Source organism: Drosophila kikkawai, chromosome 3R (assembly GCF_030179895.1).
Source record: "Drosophila kikkawai strain 14028-0561.14 chromosome 3R, DkikHiC1v2, whole genome shotgun sequence".
Classification (NCBI taxonomy): Eukaryota; Metazoa; Arthropoda; class Insecta; order Diptera; family Drosophilidae; genus Drosophila; species Drosophila kikkawai.
Window position 1 is genome coordinate 10,806,295 of NC_091731.1, and position 19,505 is coordinate 10,825,799.

Genomic DNA, 19,505 nt, shown 5'->3' on the forward strand with positions numbered 1-19,505 from the left:
AATCAACATTCAACCAAGGAATACTTAAGCTAGTTTAGTTAGTATATCGAAAGACAGAGATATAGCGGATAATATAGAGAGAAATTGGAGTAAAATGATTTTAATTTCTTCGACTTGTAGGTAGAAAGAAAGCGTTCTTTTTTTGGATTTTGGCTTGCTTTAAAATCTTTGGCCGTCCAAAGTTCGAATTCAAAGTTAATGGTACTCAATTTGCTTTAAGTTGCGTGACAAAAAAGAGGTTTATTGGTGGTTCATAGAGTTGCAGAAGAGGCGTTCGGATATGTGTCTTTTACTTTTCGATATAAGAATTGACTCGGTTCTTGCTGTTGTTTTTTGATTGGTTGTTCTGGTAGTAGTTGTTGTAATTGATTGTAGACCATCAGAGAGAGAGAGAGAGAGATTTACCTTTCGTTGACCAGTTTATCTTGGAATGGATTCCTCGGCTGGCGTTTCATAATATCGGATTCAGCCGTCTCATAAGCTAAGGAAATGGCTGGCACCTAAACCGTACAAACGAACGTTTGTTGGTTGGTTTTTTCGGTTGTTGGTAGTTGGTTGAAGTGGAAAAAATAAATGAAATTAAATACGATAAATTATGGAAACATAAACGCATTCGTCCGCTCCTGCTTATGCTTGCTTCAAAATCTCACAAAAACTCTGAAAATCCGTTGCTGAGCTGAGGGAACGACCATTGCTTCGCAAAGGTAGGGGTTTGCATGTCTTATAAGATAAATTCTATATAGTCTAGAGAGCCCGCCCCTTAGATCTACCTTAGGCTGCTGCTGCAGAGACTTAAAGGACAATAATCAATGCTTGAAGGATGTGGTGGGGTGACGAACAGAGTTAAACATAAGGCAATGATAAGTCTCGAGTTAAATCATGAAATCATGAAAAATCAAATACTTTTGGTTGGGTTGGTTAGTTGCTACGAATCGTGTGCAATTGGTAATTTTGATATTAAAGTTTTGCCAAATCTTACGAACTTAAAATCCATTGCAAATGCCAATCAATTGTCTAATTCAAATAACGTCGAGTGGTGAATCTTACGGTTAACTCAGTGTTAGTTACACCACAAAACGAAAATGGTGATCGATACATTGTATGTTTTCTGACTTTTTAGATTTTTTTAATTTTGGTTTTTGTTTTGTATTTTGTGAGATAATAACGAAATACGACGCACACCAATTAACATTTAGAGCGTTCAGAAGATGGCAAATGAGTTCGGCGGTATTCGTTTGGAATATTGATTGAATTGTGCATGGAGTAAGTAGGAGCAGTTGGATGTGTGTGTATACATGGGGCTTTAAGACTGGTGGGGTATGGGGGGAAGTACTCGAAATGTACAGATGAATGCATGATCGATATCTGCCACCAGTAATGGGAAAATATGCTACAGAGAGATGAGAGATCGGAGAGGAAAGCTGGTGGGTGGTGATGACATTCTTAAGAGTTAGTTGGGTTGTTTAGTAAACCATAAACGGGTCAACGGCTTTTTGTTAGTTGTTTGCGCGCTTCTCGTTTAGGCCAACTTATGCTAATTACAATCCAGCCACATACACATAAGACATATGTTATATTTATATGGGTTTCTCTTGCTTTGCGCTTTTTCTTTAGTTCAGACTTTTGTCGCTTTAGTGGTTGAGATTAGGTTGGCGGTGGGTGAGTGGTGAGTGTGTGTGGTGTGTGTATTAGTGTGGGGTAGAAATTGACTTGATTGGCACCTTGAGTTCACTAATTTATCGTTGAAGGGGTCACGTGGCGGACGCTTCATAATATCGGCTTCGGCATGTTCGTAGGCCAATGAAATGGCTGGCACCTAAGTATTGGATTATGGCAGGTAGGTACATTAGCAACGGTTTACATAATTTTGAAATTCAGTTCTGGGCTTGGCCTAGAGTTGGGACATGGGACAGAGCACTTAAACTACTCGGATAGCCTAGCACTGGCACTGGCACTGGCGATGATCGGTCACGAGCTGCTGCAACTGCAACGGAATTACCTCTCATTGACCAGGTTGTCGATCTCTGGGTTGCGCGGTCGGCGCTTCATGATGTCCGCCTCGGGTCCCTCGTAGGCCAGCGATATGGCGGGTATCTGCTCGCCAGTGTGCATTGATTCGCGGTTCAGAGTGTGCGTTAGAGACTAGTTCTTAACAGTAATTAACCGCGATTCGGTTGGGCTACAACTTTACATTTAACTTGCTCGAGAGCTCGAGTTTGACTTAATCGCAACGTTAACATAACATTCTTCAGCTTGGACTGGGCTTGGGGCGGCGGGCGAAACTTACCATGTCGGTTCCCAGATCGATGCACAGAATCGTCACGGTTCCCAGTGGCAGTGGTATGTCGCAGAGGATGAAGGCCAGGAAGGGCGAGATTTCGGGAATGTTGGAGGTCAGGGTGTAAGCAATGGACTTCTTCAGGTTATCGAAGATCAGGCGACCCTCCTCCACACCAGTCACAATGGAGGCGAAGTTGTCGTCCAACAGAATCATGTCAGCAGCCTGCACAGGAGCGAAAGGTTAGATTACACATTCACAGTAGATTTGTGACAATATCAGCTCCACATTGCGCCATCCTTATAAGTGTTTCTCGACTCACTTACTACGAGATTGTCACAGAAACCAAAAAACATGAGTTAAGATGATACACAAAGAAAAATCCGCATTTTAAAATACTTTTTGTAAGTCCCACAGATACATCCTTTCTAAGGTACACACTTCGATTAAAGGGGCGTAAAAAATATTTAAATAATATCTTGGGTTATTAATACATAAAAATGTTAATCCAAAGTTGATGTCAAAATAATGTTCCTAATTGATGACCAATTTTTGTGATATTTGTACAGGATCAGAATTATCGGAACTGTTAGCTGTCTTACCTGCTTAGACACATCAGAGCCGGCGATACCCATGGCAACACCAATATCAGCCTTCTTCAGAGCCGGAGAGTCGTTGACACCATCACCAGTCACGGCCACAATAGCGCCCATGCGCTGGCAGCCCTCGACAATGATCAGCTTCTGCTGGGGCGAGGTACGGGCAAAGACGATCTCGGTGTGGTAACGCAGGATCTCATCCAGCTGATCGCTGGACACATCACGCAGCTCGGCGCCGTGGACGACGGCGGCCTTGGCCTCACGGGGATTCACCTCGGAGATGGGGATGTTCAGGCGCTGGGCAATGTCCTCGACGGTCTCGTTGCCCTCGGAGATGATGCCGACGGACTTGGCAATGGCCTTGGCAGTGATCGGGTGATCGCCGGTAACCATGATGACCTTGATACCGGCCGAGCGGCACTTGGCCACAGCATCGGGCACGGCGGCACGGGGAGGATCAATCATGGACATGAGGCCGACGAAGCGCAGGTTATCGATGGGGAAGTTGATGTCGTCGGTGTTGAACTTAAAGCCGGAGGGATACTTGTCGGAGGGCAGCATTAAGTCGCAGAAGCCGAGCACACGCTCACCCAGTCCTCCGAGTTCCATGTAGGCGTTGTTGAACGCCTCCTTCATTTCCTCGTCCAGGACCTTTTCCTTGCCGTTAATAAAGATGGTGGAGCAGCGCTCCAGGATACGCTCGGGAGCGCCCTTCATGACAAGCAGGAAGCGGGGGTCGTTTGAGTCCTCGGTCTCGTGGATGGACACCTGGTATTTGTTGGTGGAGTTGAATGGCACCTCAGCGATCTTGCGGTTGCGCTTGCGAATATTCATAACGTCGCCCAGGGCCAGTTCCATGCACTTGAGCAGAGCTGCCTCGGAGGCATCTCCGCTGACCTCCTTCTTGAGAATGGGCACACCATCTTGGCCGCCCTTGAACTCGGCACGGTTACAGAGAGTGGCAATGCGAGAGAGCGCCTTGAATCCAGGGCTGGTTCTATCGTATTGAACACCCGACTGATCCTCGGTGGTGTCGGCCTCGATGATTTGGTTGTCGAACCACATGTGAGCAACCGTCATGCGGTTCTGGGTGAGGGTGCCGGTCTTATCGGAGCAGATGGTCGAGGTGGAGCCAAGGGTTTCCACGGCCTCCAGATTCTTCACCAGGCAGTTCTTGGATGCCATGCGCTTGGCGGTGAGGGTCAGGCACACGGTGACAGTGGCCAGCAGGCCCTCGGGCACGTTGGCGACGATGATGCCGATCAGGAAGATGACGGCGTCCAGCCAGTGGTAGCCCAGAATGAAGGCAATCACGAAGAAGGTGACGCCCAGGAACACGGCCACGCCGGTAATCAGATGGATGAAATGGTGAATCTCCTTGGCAATGGGCGTCTCGCCGGTGTCCAGACCGGAGGCGAGGCCAGCAATGCGACCCATGACGGTGTGGTCGCCACAGCTGATGACCACGCCCTTGGCAGTGCCCTCGACGGCGTTGGTGGAGAAGAAGGCCAGATTCTTGGTCTCCAGAGGATTCTCATGGGTGAACTCGGCGCCGCGGGACTGCGGCTCCGACTCGCCGGTCAGCGACGAGTTGTCCACCTTGAAGGTGCGCGCCTCGATAATGCGGATATCAGCGGGGATACGGTCGCCGAACTTCACCTCAACGACATCGCCCAGGACGAGATCCTCAGCGCGCAGCGTGAGTTTCTCGCCCTCGCGGATGACGGTGGCGAACTGGGGTACCATGTTCTTGAACGATTCCATGATCTTTGAACTTTTCGATTCCTGCAGAACAGAAGAGCACACCGCTGTTAGTAAGCAAACCCTTCAAGGGAGCATCTTCAAGGGAAACCCACCTGATAGTATGAGAAAATGCCCGTCACAATGACGACAGCGGAAAGTACAATACCCAGATACAAATTATCGTCGGCCGGCTCCTCGCTGGTGCTGGCCTGGATCGAATAGGCCACGAAGCAGAGAATAGCACCGATCCACAGCAACATGGCGAAGCCACCGAACAGATTCTTACAGAACTTCACCCACTCGGGCGTCTGCTTTGGTGGCGTCAGCGCATTGGGACCATCGCGCTCCAAGTTCTCCTTGGCCTTGGCGTGACTTAGACCCTGTGCAGGAGATCGATCATAGGTCTTAGTTCGTATTATGTCAAGCACAAGGCTAGGTGTCTACTCACATTCTCGGGATGTGTCTGAAAGCGCTGATACAATTCCTCAGGAGAGATTTTATGATGGTCGATATCCAACTCCTGTTTGAGATCATCCAAATTCTCTTTCTTAGCTGCTTTGGCCGGCATCTTGCGTCTTGACTGTTCAATTCAAAGGGAAATACATTAGTGGGGGAAGTCTTTGGGTGCACAACAGCAGCAGCAGCGATAGACCCAAAAGCCGACACGAGTTTCGATTTACTTCATGCCTTGGTAGAAGACCCGGATTAGACGCAGAAGAGTGTTCAATTATACCACGAGTGTTGGAGTTTGTTAAGGAGTGAAGAGATAGGGGAAGATATAGAGTCCCAGTACACCATTTACCATGTAGAGTTAGGGATAGATTAGATATTACCTGAGCCCAGGAGGGCACTTACCCAGTACTAATTAATACTTGGTGCTACTCGGGGTCGAGCCCATTCCGAAATGAGCTCGAGCGTGAGAATATTCGAAACGACCGATCGCTCTATAGCTCCGATAATCTAAGGCATGCAAAATGCGCGCTAAATTACGCTCTCCGATCGTAACGAGAAGAGCACGTAAATGAATTGAGGTGCAGAAAACACAAAGCGACAGGCAATTATACAAGCATTCATATATATTACGTGGATATACAAAACAAAAGGAAATTCAAAGGAAAAACTAGCGGAAAAAAGAGTGAATGAAAATTAACTTTTGCTACATGGCGGCCGCTAAAAATGTATACATATTTACTATGCACTGGCTGACCTCGGAAGCCTTCGAATTGGCCAAAACACCGAAATAAAATAAAATGGATTCAGATATATTATATTATATATAGACTAAGCAGCTGTCTAGTGTCTGGCATTCTATCTTTAACAGTGGCTATAAGTGTATTTCTTTTTATTTTTTTAAGAAGCACGCGCAATGCCTTTTGGCTCTCTGACGTCACTGTTGGGGTTGCCATGCAATCAAGGCGAAACAAAAAAACAAAAAAATAGCAAACAAAATAAAGTACTTTTTACTGGTCATTTGGAAATTCTTGGAAAGCCGGCTAAAAATCTGTTTGTATTAATTCAAAATAAGGAAAACATTTCATATAAAAGATTAAGTATGTTCGAGTGGCTTTAGAGGATGGAAAATTTATTTCGAGAAAATCGGAAATTGCCATATTTATGGCATTATTATTGGCCACGGTTATGTGTACATATCGAAAAGCTATTTATATCTCCTGTAAACATTTCGGCGACTCTCTCTAAATGTCAACCGCACTCGGCAAATGCCATTTTGGATGCATGCCCAAATAACACACAAGAAATATAATAAATAATAAGTGCAATTAGAGACAGGGAAAAGGGAAATCGATGGGAACGGGAATGGGAATGGGTTAGTAAGGCGCATAAAATCGAAAGGAAGGCGGACTGTGAAAAGTGAAAGACATAAATAGGGCGAATGGGAGATACATATATACATAGATACACATGTGTGAGTGTGAGTGAGGAAAATTCGATTTACCTTGTAGTGACCATCGGCTGTGCGATTGTCGTCATCGGTGGCTATAACCGTGGCGACTCGATAGGAGTCCGCTCTCCCATGCTACGCGCACAGAGGGTTTGGATTCGGTTTCGATATCGGGTGGGTTGGAGGGTGGTGTTTGATTGATGATGTCGATGATGGGCGAACAAGCGAACGAAAACGGGAAGAAATACAAATCAAAAATCGAAACAAAACGAAAGGCGAGCATACAAAAAATGCAAGACGTACACTATATGACTAAGATACAAAACAACTCCGATAAAGTGATAAATGGTAGAATAATAATTAATTTGTTTAGAACAGCTTCGAATGAATGCTAAATATTATTTTTTAAACATGTTAATAACCGTCTCTTACACCATTTAACACTTTATCAGGGAGGTGAATAACTAAAATATAAAAATATACGTATGATAAATCGAAAATATAATATGTTTGGATGCGTAAAGTAATTATAAATGTATTCAAAGTATATATGTAGGTTTATGAGAGACATAACTATGAATGTAACATAACAAAAATAGTCTACTGGAACTACGGACGCTTTGAGGGTTTGCGGTTACCCATTGCCTAGCAACACTTGATTGTTTTGATGATTCAGCACAAATGGGATATGGGAAAAGTTTTCAAGGCTGGCTAAGGACAATGAATCATGCGATATACATAGAACTACATTAGGAGGGCTTTCCAGCCCGCAGTAGCAAAGATTCGACCTCGTCTCGGATCGGGGAGCGTTATCTGCAATGCGTTCTGACTCACTAATGGTGCGCTTCATCGGCTCATTATTATTATTATTTAAAAAACAAACAAAACATGCCAGTGGAGAGCGTACCCGTCAGCGTCAGCGTCAGCGAAAGGCAACTCAAAAGATATGCAATATAAACACCAGACTTTGCTCTGTTTGGCCGTGCAAAACCGAGTAGCCGAAAGAAATCAAATCAAATTAATTAAAAATACACAAGACCCGAGAGAAATTATGTACCTATGTATATGTGTGTACGCTAATAAACTTGTGGGCGAGGGGAAAACCTGTCGTGCTCACATGGCAGCCAACTTACGGCTATATTCGATTTTATTCGAGAATCTTACGCTTTGTTTGGCTTTGCGTTTCACGGCCTGGCGTTTCAAGATTTATTTATTTTCATTATATATTACGTGTATATATGTATGTGCTTTTGCTCTTCGGGCTTTCGGTTCAATTGGGGACACGACGCCAGCATGAAATAGATCGAGAATCGTGCCCGAGGGGCTAATGGGTACCGAAAGGTTCTCTACTTTTTGGCTTACGCACTGTGGCGAGTGTTCAAACGACTATCGATGTGCTTTTCGTATCTCTTAGCTCTGCGTCCCTGTAGTCGCTCTATCTTTAAGATTCTCCCTCAAGTGCTAGACAATCTGGAGGCGTTCGATGAGGTTTAAATAGAGTTAAGATATTAAAATTAGTTAAAGTCCGCTTAGCGTAACTTAAGCTTAATTGCTAAACCTGCCTCTGATAGTGCAAACAATTGTTAACCGTGACTTTGTCGGCTGAAAGCGGAAAAGCGGGTGGCTTTCCCACAATGGCGCTAATTTTGATTTTCCTATACAAATTAATTCAACTTAATCGCGCTTTTCATGCTTCAATTGATCCGAAACAATGCCAAGTGGCACACAGCATGTGGAAACAAGGGTACGGGTCTGGGTCTGGGGTCCAGGATGGAGATCGAGGCGATATATATAAATCAAAATGCGACAATGGATTGCTGGCCGGCCACAGCACAGAAAAGCTTACATAAGTCCGCGAATGGAAATGGAAAATAGCAAACGGCAAACAGCGAACTGCGAACTGCCAGATACTAGCTTCTGGCGAGCCAATTAGGCAAACAGATACAAATGTATCTGTGGCTGCGCTCCAGCTGCTTTTCCCCACCGCTAAAACGGTTCGCGCACATTTCGCTGCAAACCATTTGGCATTTGAACTTGAATATCAATTTACAACAACCCGACGACGCTGAGGAGGAAGAGCGGCGCACAGAATTGACGCGCTAATTGTTCAATCAATGCAAAAGTATCTGGGAAACGTGTAAAGCTGCGGGCGTAGCCGAAAACGAACAATTGTCACCGCCAGCCACATTGCTTTCGCTCGAAGGTAAGGTGCATAAGCCGGCAGGTGAGTGCAAGTTCAGTTTGAACCAGTTTGAAACCAGATTTGAGCGGCTCAAGCTTACAGGTAGACAAAGGAAAATTTTCAGAACAAAAAACCTTACTTACAAGTATTATAAAACTTGGATAAAACTTTAACCATGACAGAATTTTAGGTTTTTAAAGATTAAAGGAGCTTTCTAGAAGTTCAGCTTTATTCAACCCATTTTTGAAGATTTATTACTATTTGAAATATTAAATGTAAACTTTTTTTTTGGTTTTTCTAATTAATAACAAGTTTTTCAGTGTTCGGACCATTGCAAGGGGGAGATGTCCAATCATACATTCCACTCGGAAATCGAAACTATTTGTCTAGGCTCATTTTTTCCGAGCAGCCAAAATAAAAAAAATTCCAATGAGAAACCAGTTTTGGTGCATGATAACAGATCGTGCCTGGTATCGAGATGCATTTTCTCCCTGGCCGTATCTATCCATCTGTGAACTCGACTTGTTTTTGTGAACCCCAGATACACAGATATCGCTCCGCCTCTAGAATCCGGCGAGCTTGACTCGCTAATGATCTCTGTTCCCGAAGCGTTCAATTTAAACATTATTAACAATTCCCCGCTAATTATCTGCTTAATTTTCGCACGTTTTGCATGCTCTGTTTGAAGAGCCACAGCCTCCTCTAGAGGGCAGTTCTTCTGTCCTTACGGCACACTTTGTCAACGGAGTTCTCCCATAAAGAAACCAACGGGCGGTCCTAGTTACTCTACGTTATGCAACCCTGACTCGGGATTAGATGAACTTAAAATGATAATGCGGCTTAAACTAATCATGCCCGATGCAGTCGGTGTAAATTATGAATGATTGAGGTAAATACGTAAATAGGGTGAGGTGTTCCTCAGCTGGTCAGCTTTGATTACCCACCTGAGCACTCATAATGTCTGTGGACTCTTGTTTAAACTTATTAGAGGCGAGACAGTGAAACGATGAATAAACGAAAAAGCAAACGACGACGGCGTGTGCAAATATAAAACACGATGAACAAGTAACAACAGAATAAAATAAGATAAAACAAATAAACTGAAAATAGATGCAAAAAAGTAAAGGAAAAGAAAAAGAAGTCGGTTAAAATAGTACGGGCTTATGCAACAACCCGCACGATACGCGGGCGCTGGAAGGACGAGGCGGTTGGAGCAGCAAGTGGACCGCTGGAAGGGCACGGAGTCACGGGAAAGTGGAAATTCATGGAAGTGTGGAAATGCAGGCTGGCTGCAGTTTCCAGGATACCGAGTAACGACGGCACATGGTAAAACCAGAGAGAGCGGGAGAGTGAGAGCTAGAGAGAGAGCGGACGCCAAAGAGAAAGCGCCAGCTCGACGGTAAACAGCGCAGCGCGAGAGACATACCGTTAGAGGCGCAAGTTCGAAGAGTGGCCAGGAAAAGTGCTCGAACTTTTCCAAGACTTTTTCCCGCTCCTGCTCTTTGCCCCTCTTTTCTTGCCTGCCACTCTGGCGGCACTCTGTGCTGTGGAATTATGAAATCGCCAAGCGGGGGGCCAAATCCATACCCACTCATTCGTGTGGGGTGGCCAGGAAATTACTGCCATTCCAAAATGTAAATCGCGTCAATTGAATCTAAACGATTTCATTGCCACAAAAGTACGTCAGACGGACAGAACGGAACGGCACAGAGCGGGAGGATAGCGAAATGAAAGAGACGCGGAGGAAGCGGACGGATAAAGAGACGGACATGAACGCCAAATAGAATGCCAAATCAAAAGGACGGAAAAACATTATTTTTGCAGACGAAAATCTCAGTGGCACACACTCGCACACAAAAGCACTATCACTCTTACACTGCGGCAAAGTGTTGTCAAAATTGTCGAAAATGCATTTTTCTTCACTTTTGCCAATTTTTCAATTCGAAAAAACGTCCCAAGCACACACAATGTTCGTTTCTTTTCGATCCCCGCTCTCTCTCTTTTTTCTGGTCACAAATACAAGTGTATATATCCATTACGCCAGGCATGAAGTTTTGGAAAAATCGATTTCGTACAAGGACGTTGCCGTTTTCTCAACGCCCCTAGTGGGGCGGGCGGTGGGTCGGTGGGCGCTGCAGTTGAGCGGACATGGAAAGTTCTTGGTTTTTTTATGTACTTTTTTTTTTTGTTGCTTTTTTCTACCTTTTACACGTTCGGGGGCTATTACACAATTTTTGCGCTTGGCGTTGCGAATTCTGTTTTGGGGGCTTTCGCAGAAAACTACCCCGTTAGCAGCTGTATTGAACTTGTTTTCAGCACTAGAACCGAATCGCGTTGGAACGAGACAACGAATACTGATCACACACGGTCGCTTTGCTACGGCTAGGCTATTATGTGTTCCTTCCTTCCGTCGAACGGCGTTCGAGTTAGTCCTGCTGCTTCCTCTTCTCGCTGGACTCAATCGATGCACAGTTATTGTGTAAGCAGAGCAGCGGAGCACACACCAGCGCCGGGGAGCGGGCGGGCGGGCAGGCGGGGAGCAGAGCTGTACTGTACCACCCGACAAAGAGACGAGAGCTGCTGCTACAGTTGGACCTTCCCAGTTCGGTTTCGACGTTCGACTGAAACTTTTCGGCGCGCCGCGAGTGGTTAAGCTTTCTCGGATAGAACGTTCTGTCGACGTCGGCGCGGCGCTGCGGCGCGGCGAGAGCTTTCGCCAGCAGATGTTCCACCCGCTCTCCTGTACGGCCCCCTCCGCTGCCTGTTCGTCTCCACCGCCGCTCAGCCGCCTGTGAAAAGTGCACAGTTGCTGAGAGCTTTCCAGCCGAAAAATCTATGGCAGTGTGACAAGTGAGGCAGGCAATGGGTGGCAGGGTAGAGGCGAAGCCCCCGGAGAGGGCGGAGAGCTCTTCGAAACTGGAGCAGTGCGAGCGGGGGCTGTGGGCGAGAGAACAGCTCAGGGGTTGGCTGCGCAGCTCAGAGCAGCGGAATGTATGTCAGTTGGAGCGCGGCAGGCGGTGAGGGGGTGGCGGCTTTTGTGGAGCCAACGAGACAGAGAGAGACAAAGAGAAAGAGCGTGCCGAAGGGGAGCGAAAAATCTACATAAATTGTATAACGAAAACAAAGCGTTCGAGTTCGAGTTGGGTTTGATAAAAAGGGCACGCCAAGACAGCTTTGGCATTTGGGAATGTCGCCTTATCGAGCCCTCGCATGACGTCACTTCAGCAAGCCCCAATCCGCAACCCCCTCAATTATTCAGACTCAGATTCAACATCCAGTCGGATGGACAATCCCGGGGCCAAGTGGAAAACCTCCCCAAAGTAGCAGTAAATCAATGTGGCTCGTTAACAGAAGCACAGTTCCATATTTAATAATAAGCGAAGCGCCCAGAATCCAGAGTATATCTGAATACACTTCCCCTGCTTACTTAACACATCCAAGAACTTGGGCTGGGGGTTGGGGGTCTGAAATGACACCACTGCCGGTTTAAGGACTCGAGCAATTTTCCATTCGGACCTTGAGTCTATTTTGGGGCTCAAGTAACTCGAGTTTAATTACACGTAATGTCGCCAACACAGTTAAAAGGCAAACTCACATGTATACGCACTTGGCCAACGAGTAATGCACTTGAAAAATATATTGAATTATACTTTCAAATATAAAATCGGTACCATATGGTTTTTCTGATTTAAATACGGGAAACCTTTTTTTGTAGAATTTTAGTTGCATTTCTAATATACTTCTTGGTAGATGGTGAGAATTTTGATATCTAAATGTTAAGATTAATAATCGATATTTGTCACTAAAATATCGAAGATGGGCTAATATTATGCTTAGTTTCAGAAGAATTCAAGTCACTGCACGATTTAATACAATTTCCGAATATTAACGTCTAATACTTTATTTCAGAAATCCTTTAATTATATAATTATATATGTATTAATTCTTCAAGTCATAAAATGTTTAATTTTTATGGCCAATTGCCAATTGTAAGGTGTAATTTGGGTGTATTTTTGCTCTGTGCAGAAAATACCAACGGAAAATCAATAAAAGACATCGTGCCAGCAAAAAGGCAGCGGAAAAAGTTTCTGTCTATTTGATTCAGAGCCGAGGGGTGGCTCCCCTATCGATCCGCTTGGCCCATCAGATTTCAGACCGGAATCGTGCCCGTTTTATCAACTTATCCAATCGCATGTGATATCCGCCAAAGGAGTGTCTTGGCCAGATGAACTCTGACTCAATTTGTGGGTCATCAACAGGGCCAGGGGGCTGGGGCCAAAATAAATAAACAAATGTCGAGTTAAGTGACCGTGCTAGCCAGTTGTGCGCCCCCAAGAGTTTTGGCCTAAAACAAAGTTATGTAATGACACGTCAAAAAACACTTGGCAACCGGAATGGCAGTTGAGATACATATGTAGATAAAGTTATAGGACTTTTCAGATATCGTAGCGGTGACCTATAGATACATATTTATATACTATGTATGTGTGAATCAACTCGTGCCGCTTCCTTATGGGAATAACGTCACAGCTCGACCGATGAGTTCAGCTGACAAATGGTCAACTGACGAGGGCTTCCTCGGGCAAACCTGTGCGGTTGCCCCATCGGTCAGACTGGCGCATTCAGACGGCGTTCTATATATCGAGTTGGCCATCATCGATCAGTCAATCCGAGATATTCGCTGGAACCAGGGACTGTAACGGTTATAATTAAAAAAGCAAAAAATTACCAAATAAAAGTTATTTCACAATTTTTATATAAAAATTACGCAATAACTTTTATTTTCAATTTTTATTATACAAATTGAAAAATAAAAATTATTCGATAACTTTTATTTTAAAAATTGAAAATAAAGATTGAATCTATATATCTTTTGATCCGTAGAAGCCAGATCCAATATATATATATATATATATATACATATTTATTGTATACCATCTGAAAGGTATTGATGTGTAGATCATATATATACATATATATTGGATCTGGCTTCTACGGATCAAAAGATATATAGATTCAATCTTTATTTTCAATTTTTAAAATAAAAGTTATCGAATAATTCTTATTTTTCAATTTATATAATAAAAATTGAAAATAAAAGTTATTGCGTAATTTTTATACAAAAATTGAAAAAAAAACATTTATCTTGTTTTTGAATTCGCCATGAAAATTTAACTTATGACAATTTTTTCCAATTTTTTTGGAGACTGTTTTGGGCTTCAATTTTTTTAAACTCATAATAATTATTTACGGTCCCTGGCTGGAACAGCTCAATTTGGGTGTTACACCTGTCACGGACACGCTCCCGCCACGTGTCGCCCCCTGGCCTGGGAAACGCCGAGTGCCAGCATGCTGAAAAATCAATATGCAAATTATGGCTGCGGCCTAGAGCGGCGGGTGGCTTGTCTTGGCCAGAACAGAAAGGGTCTGTTCCCCTGGCAGTTATGACTTTTAGGCAAAATCAATAAGCGGAGCGGCGCTGATGACTCTACCAATTTGCATGGTGTCAAAGTCAACAAGCCACTGCCGCAGCTCGAGGCACAATTCTAATCTAGATCAAGCCAGAGAGCGCTAGGTTTCCCCAAATCCAAATCGACAGAAGAACATCTTGGAACCGATTTATCTTATATTGTAAGAGCTTTTTAAGCACTTCTTGAAAATGATATATATACTAAAACGATTATCCTTTTTCTGAAATATTTATTATTAAAAGCGTAGTCTATAATATAAACTTGTTAAAAAACCTTTAAGCCATTCAGAATATCCTTTCTGCTAGGTGACTTTCCATGGTTTCTGTTTTGGAATCTCCACTTTAGTTGGTGGGAGTTGCATTCGCACTTTTCCATTTGAAAAGAGGATGAGCGTGCAAGTTGGTTTGGCAGCCAGAAGCTAAAACTTTGGCCAGCCCGCTAATTGCCATTGGCAAGTGCAATCCCCCGAGGGGGAGTGGACCAGAAAGTGGGCGGCGGACCTCGCTTCGGTTGCATAATGGCGTTCATGACCTGGGCCCTGGGCCAGAGCGGCGACACGAAATCAGAGACGGCGACAGAAAGTCCGAGATCGAGTGCAGCATAATCACTGCCATCACGAGTGCCCCGATGTACCAGCGAATGAGCCATAAAGCCGACAATGCTCTGTTGTACTTGAGCACTGATTAAAATGTGTGACCCCCGTGTTCCGCCCTGCATTTCCTTTAGCCCGCAGGGGTTCTCTCCTTGCCATGAATGGCCACGTCTTGACAATGGTCGTGCGAGGAGCTCATCGTGTATTTGTATATTCCTGAAAAAGGTATAAACACACGGATATTTTCACTAACGAAAATGGGGTTTTATTGGTCATAGGACTTATATGCAATATGCAATCCGAATGGCGGCAGGTTGTTCGAGGTTTTATGGATTTAACAATGAAATCTCCGAGCTCAAGTCGCGATAAGGCATCGTGTAAACTTGCTGCGTACCCAAAGTCAGAGTCCGGCTCTAGTTAGTCTATGATGCCATTCTAAGCAATTTGTTCGTCGCTCCTCGTAGGCGTTTATGACAATAGATTTACGAGCATATCGTCTAATTTGCGCCATTCCCATTGTAAAGAAGCGACCGGCCATCCATCTCATATAGTAGTTAAAAAGATGAGAAAAGCCTTAGACGACGACGACGACAACGACAACGATGAAGGAAAGTCACTGGCATCTCTCGGCGGGCAGCATTGAATGAAATGCCCCGGAAAAAACCAATTGTTATTCCACGTTTAATTTAGTAGAGCAATGGAAAGCATAAGCCTGTACATCTGCCTTCGCCTTCCACCGTCCCGACCACCTTGTGAATCCGATTTCACGGTTTTGCGGGAGCGGACAGCAGCAGCAGCTGACTGGGCTGCATCGTTGTGGGCGGGCACAGGTCTTGGATTCATCCCATTCCATCCCATCTCATCGCATCGCATCTCATAGATACGGATACGGACAGATACAGGCAGCGTTTGGCTTTGAGTTTCAGTTGGGTAATGCGAGCCGCCGGAGACCGCTCTCGCTCGTCCGAAAATGGAGCAATAAATTCTAATCAAAATTAAAATATACATAATAATAAAGTAAGCAAAGCAGCTATCTAGTATAGCACGGGCATTTTCTATAGCCCATTCAGCGCGTGTGTGCACTTGTCATTGCCTGGAAGCTGTCTCTCTGTCCGTCTGTGTGGACGGCGCAGAGGCGTTCTTGGGGGTTCTGGGGTAGGAGGCCCAATATGTTGGCCAAATGAGCTTTGCTCGGCGGGGGCTGATGTTACAGTCAGAGTGATTTGCCTCGTTTTCTTGCTAAATGTATGAAATACACTTTTTATGGTATTCTCAGAGGGTCCTAAACAAGTTGCCAGTTCATCTCCATAAAGTTAACTGATAGCAGAGCTTTTGTGGAAGCTGTAATGCTTGGAAACAAGTATAAGGGATGGGATGAGTAACTTTATAATCCTTATCAGTTGGTCAGAGTAAGTAATATGCTAAAAATGTTTTTTTTTAAGAATTTTTTTCAGCAATCAGCATCGTGGCAAGTATTATCTGACAAAACACACATATAAAAGTATCTCAATATCAAATATATATGAATATCTATGAAGCAGTATTATAGTAATTCGCATATCATATAAAACCGGTTGAAAACCGTGTAAGAGAGCGACCAGTTCTTTTAATTATACTGTCTTTGCATTTTATAAATCAAATTTTCTGATTCAAACAGTTTAAATTAAAAAAACCTTGAATGACGTAAAATAGGAACAACTTTTTGAATGGTAAAGATAATGCCATCGTTGATAATTTCGATTTATTATAGCAAACGTTACAAAAAATAACTTTGTTTGATAACTAAAAAGAGCTTATTCATGTGGCACTCTCTTCCCCGCGGCACTGGCACCCACTAATCGATAGAAACCCCATCTTTTCCGAGAGCCTTGGAGTGGCTGAGGTGGGTGCATCGGGCTGACACGCGCCACCGCTCAATGAACCGCTTTGCACTAAATCAGCCTCAATTGAGAGCGTGCTGGCTAACCTACTTAAGCGGCAGTAGTCGGCGATTTGTGGCACGTTGGCACGTCTAATTGGAAGACAGTGGGAATACATACAAGGGTCCGTGCCCAGATCCCCGCATCAAGGCTGCCTGGCTGGGCTGCCTGGCAACCAGGAATGAAGAATGGCCAATGGCGCATAGCGAATATCAGTCGGTTGACCATTATCAGATATCTGCTATCTGTGCGATCCATCGGCCATCTGCTGACGCACTTCACCCAGTCACGACGCAAACCAGTTCGCCTCAAGTGCCGCGGAACCCAAAACCAATTACAGTTGTCGACGGTTATTTGTTTACCCGACTTATTCGCTACTATTATGGTGTCATTATCGGCAAGTGCGATAATTTGATTCGGACTCAAAGCCCGGTTATTTTCGGCTCCCACTGCGTCGGACAGCAGAAGCCGATAGATGGCCAAAATACCGGGCAAACATTGCCGCCTGCCTCTGCCACCTGCCCATTGGCATTGGGCTCGATTTGGCCACTTTGCATTTGATTTGTTTGCATTTGCATTCGGCCAAAGGCTTTTCGGAGCAATCGCGAATGCGAGAGCTAGTGGCAGGGCAACGTCAGCGCCGTGTATTAAATTGTATTTAAATTAAAACAAATTACGGGCAGTGCGAGAGTGTGCAAGTGGCAGCAATTGTTGATATTGTCGTCACATATGCGGCATTAAATTAAATAAAAATTTATTATGACGATTTAAGGAGCGTCAAGCCGCAGGCAAAGTGCGAATAAAAAGATACAGATACAGGCTGCAGACTCGGCGGATTCACTCACAATTGAGTTACACATGTATCATCTGGATCTGGTAGAATTCGAACAATCTTTCAATTGTCTGGATCGTTTGGAAACCATTTCCATTTCCATTTCGAAATGCCAAGATTTTCGCGTTTATTGCAGGTATGCCAATGATGCCTTTCAATGCCAGATATTCTTGGCGCTCGAGAAGCATGATTCCATGCGTGGCCACTTTTTATGAATCTCCAGAGCCAGAGGAAATCCCACGGATCGGGGGCAGCCGAATCCAATTCCATCGAGTTCGAGCGGGATTTATTTATTTACTTTCTTGCCCGCCACCGGCCTTCTGTGTTTATTCATTATTTATGCTCTGCCCATTTCGACCGGCAATTGAATCAAAGTATCTGGGCAGCAGTGGAGTTGAGTAGCCCAGCGAATATTTGACAGTTATGTCATTTCCTTCGGCCTTACAGATTGAGCAGACGAACCGCCTTAATCTCGGCCCAGCTCGTTTACTTCCTCCCACAATGCGTTCGGGTAATTGCGGTAATTGTCGTCGCTCAGACAGTATTAAGTGCGTGACACTGTGTGTGTACCAAGTCGGGTTCAAAAGATCTCATCTCGGGCACTGCTCGAAACTCGTTTGAACCAGTGGGGAACAACAGCTCCATTGTTGAGCCTGTACACTCCAATGGTCTGTACTAAATCGTGTTCTCAGGTACTCGCAAAAAAACAAAAAAATAAAAATAGCTGAACAAGCAACCCTTTCGGGCATTAGTTACCCTGAAGGCTCTTGGGATTCGTGTGATGGATCGACCCCGAAATAGAGAAGAAAATAAGTAATGGGAAAATTGCCAAGGTTCTTACCCAGGTTACAAGCTAAAGCCCTGAGAAAATATAACTAAAGCTCCCAGTCAATTTAAGGTTTTTAATAAAATAACATGTTTCTTGAAATTTAATAAATCCTAAATAGGGTAGTATTAAGCACGTGCTTATGTATGGTATCTAGTAGTACCCATATTATTTCTTAAAAAATAATAATAATAATACCGTCACTGATGAAAATACAAAACTCAAGTACGAATGAAAATGAAAATAAATCAACGTCCCGGTCACAGAGCTAATCTACAAGTGTTGGGTGTGCGTTCGTTATCTGATAAGCAGACGAAAGGTAAATATAGTGGCAGTCCGTACATACAGATACAGACACTTGGGAAGCTAAAACTGGGCCCAGACCAGACCCCTGGCTGTTGCTTATGCAATCGCGGTAATTAAAACCATCCATCCCCATTGACGCAAGCCGGGCCGGCAGTGCCAAATATCGCACCGAATCGAAACAAATCAGAGTCCTTGTCGAGTGCAATCTTCGGATGTGACAGCAAACAGTCAATTTCCAATGGAGGCGAGCGAGCAGAGGCGCTAATTTTCCACGTCTTGCGACGACGACGACGACTGCCAATTGATGCCGGCGGATGGAATGGATTTTTCCCACCCGCGGCCAGCCACCAGCTAGCTCAAACGGTTCGCCATTGTCAGTTGATTAGATTTTTATTGGCGTGTAATTGAATTAAAATGGTCAATATTATTTTGTTGGCACGCTTTGATTGCCCTGTCGACTAAAGACAAGCCCCGAAAGCAAGTCACCGCCTCGGGCAGACGCCTTTCTGGTATTTTCCAGTTGTAATTATTATCGGTGTCGCCTTTTTATGGCCGTCAGCAAACTGTTAAGCAGCTAAACAGCCAAATTAAAATCTCAAAACTGAGGCCCAAGCCGGGTGAAACTGGACAGCGAGACGGAGGCCCGTCCCGAGCCGTGCAGGTGCCAAAAATACCTGGCCATAATAACAGAAATATAACCGCATGTATGCCGAGGAATGTGATGCATGTCAATGCTGATAGTAATTAATACGAGGGGGGTTAGAATATTCTTCTGTTTGCCGCCTGGCCGTAAACGCTTAATTGCTTTATCTGCATTTTCGGACTGATAAACCGCTCAGATACAGACAAGTTCTGGT

General features: G+C 44.5%; 1 protein-coding gene across 6 annotated transcripts in view; it reads right to left on the reverse strand.

Moving 5' to 3' along the window:
- The window catches only part of Atpalpha (sodium/potassium-transporting ATPase subunit alpha), a 28,967-nt gene that overhangs the window by 7,301 nt on the left and 2,161 nt on the right, over positions 1–19,505 (reverse strand). Inside the window, exons 1-8 of one of the 6 annotated variants that reach the window (XM_017181196.3) lie at positions 10,905–11,322; positions 9,647–9,802; positions 6,575–6,655; positions 5,069–5,200; positions 4,734–5,000; positions 2,881–4,662; positions 2,288–2,503; positions 1,722–1,816 (exon numbers count right to left, since the gene is read on the reverse strand). In XM_017181196.3, the coding sequence (XP_017036685.1) occupies positions 1,722–1,816; positions 2,288–2,503; positions 2,881–4,662; positions 4,734–5,000; positions 5,069–5,200; positions 6,575–6,655; positions 9,647–9,658 (2,585 nt within the window). In that variant the 5' untranslated portion in view covers positions 9,659–9,802; positions 10,905–11,322. Of the gene's footprint in view, positions 1–405; positions 501–1,721; positions 1,817–2,287; positions 2,504–2,880; positions 4,663–4,733; positions 5,001–5,068; positions 5,201–6,574; positions 6,656–7,886; positions 7,984–9,646; positions 9,803–10,904; positions 11,323–19,505 lie in introns of those variants that run through there. The other 5 variants (XM_017181195.3, XM_017181194.3, XM_017181197.3 and 2 more) reach the window with 5 other exon arrangements.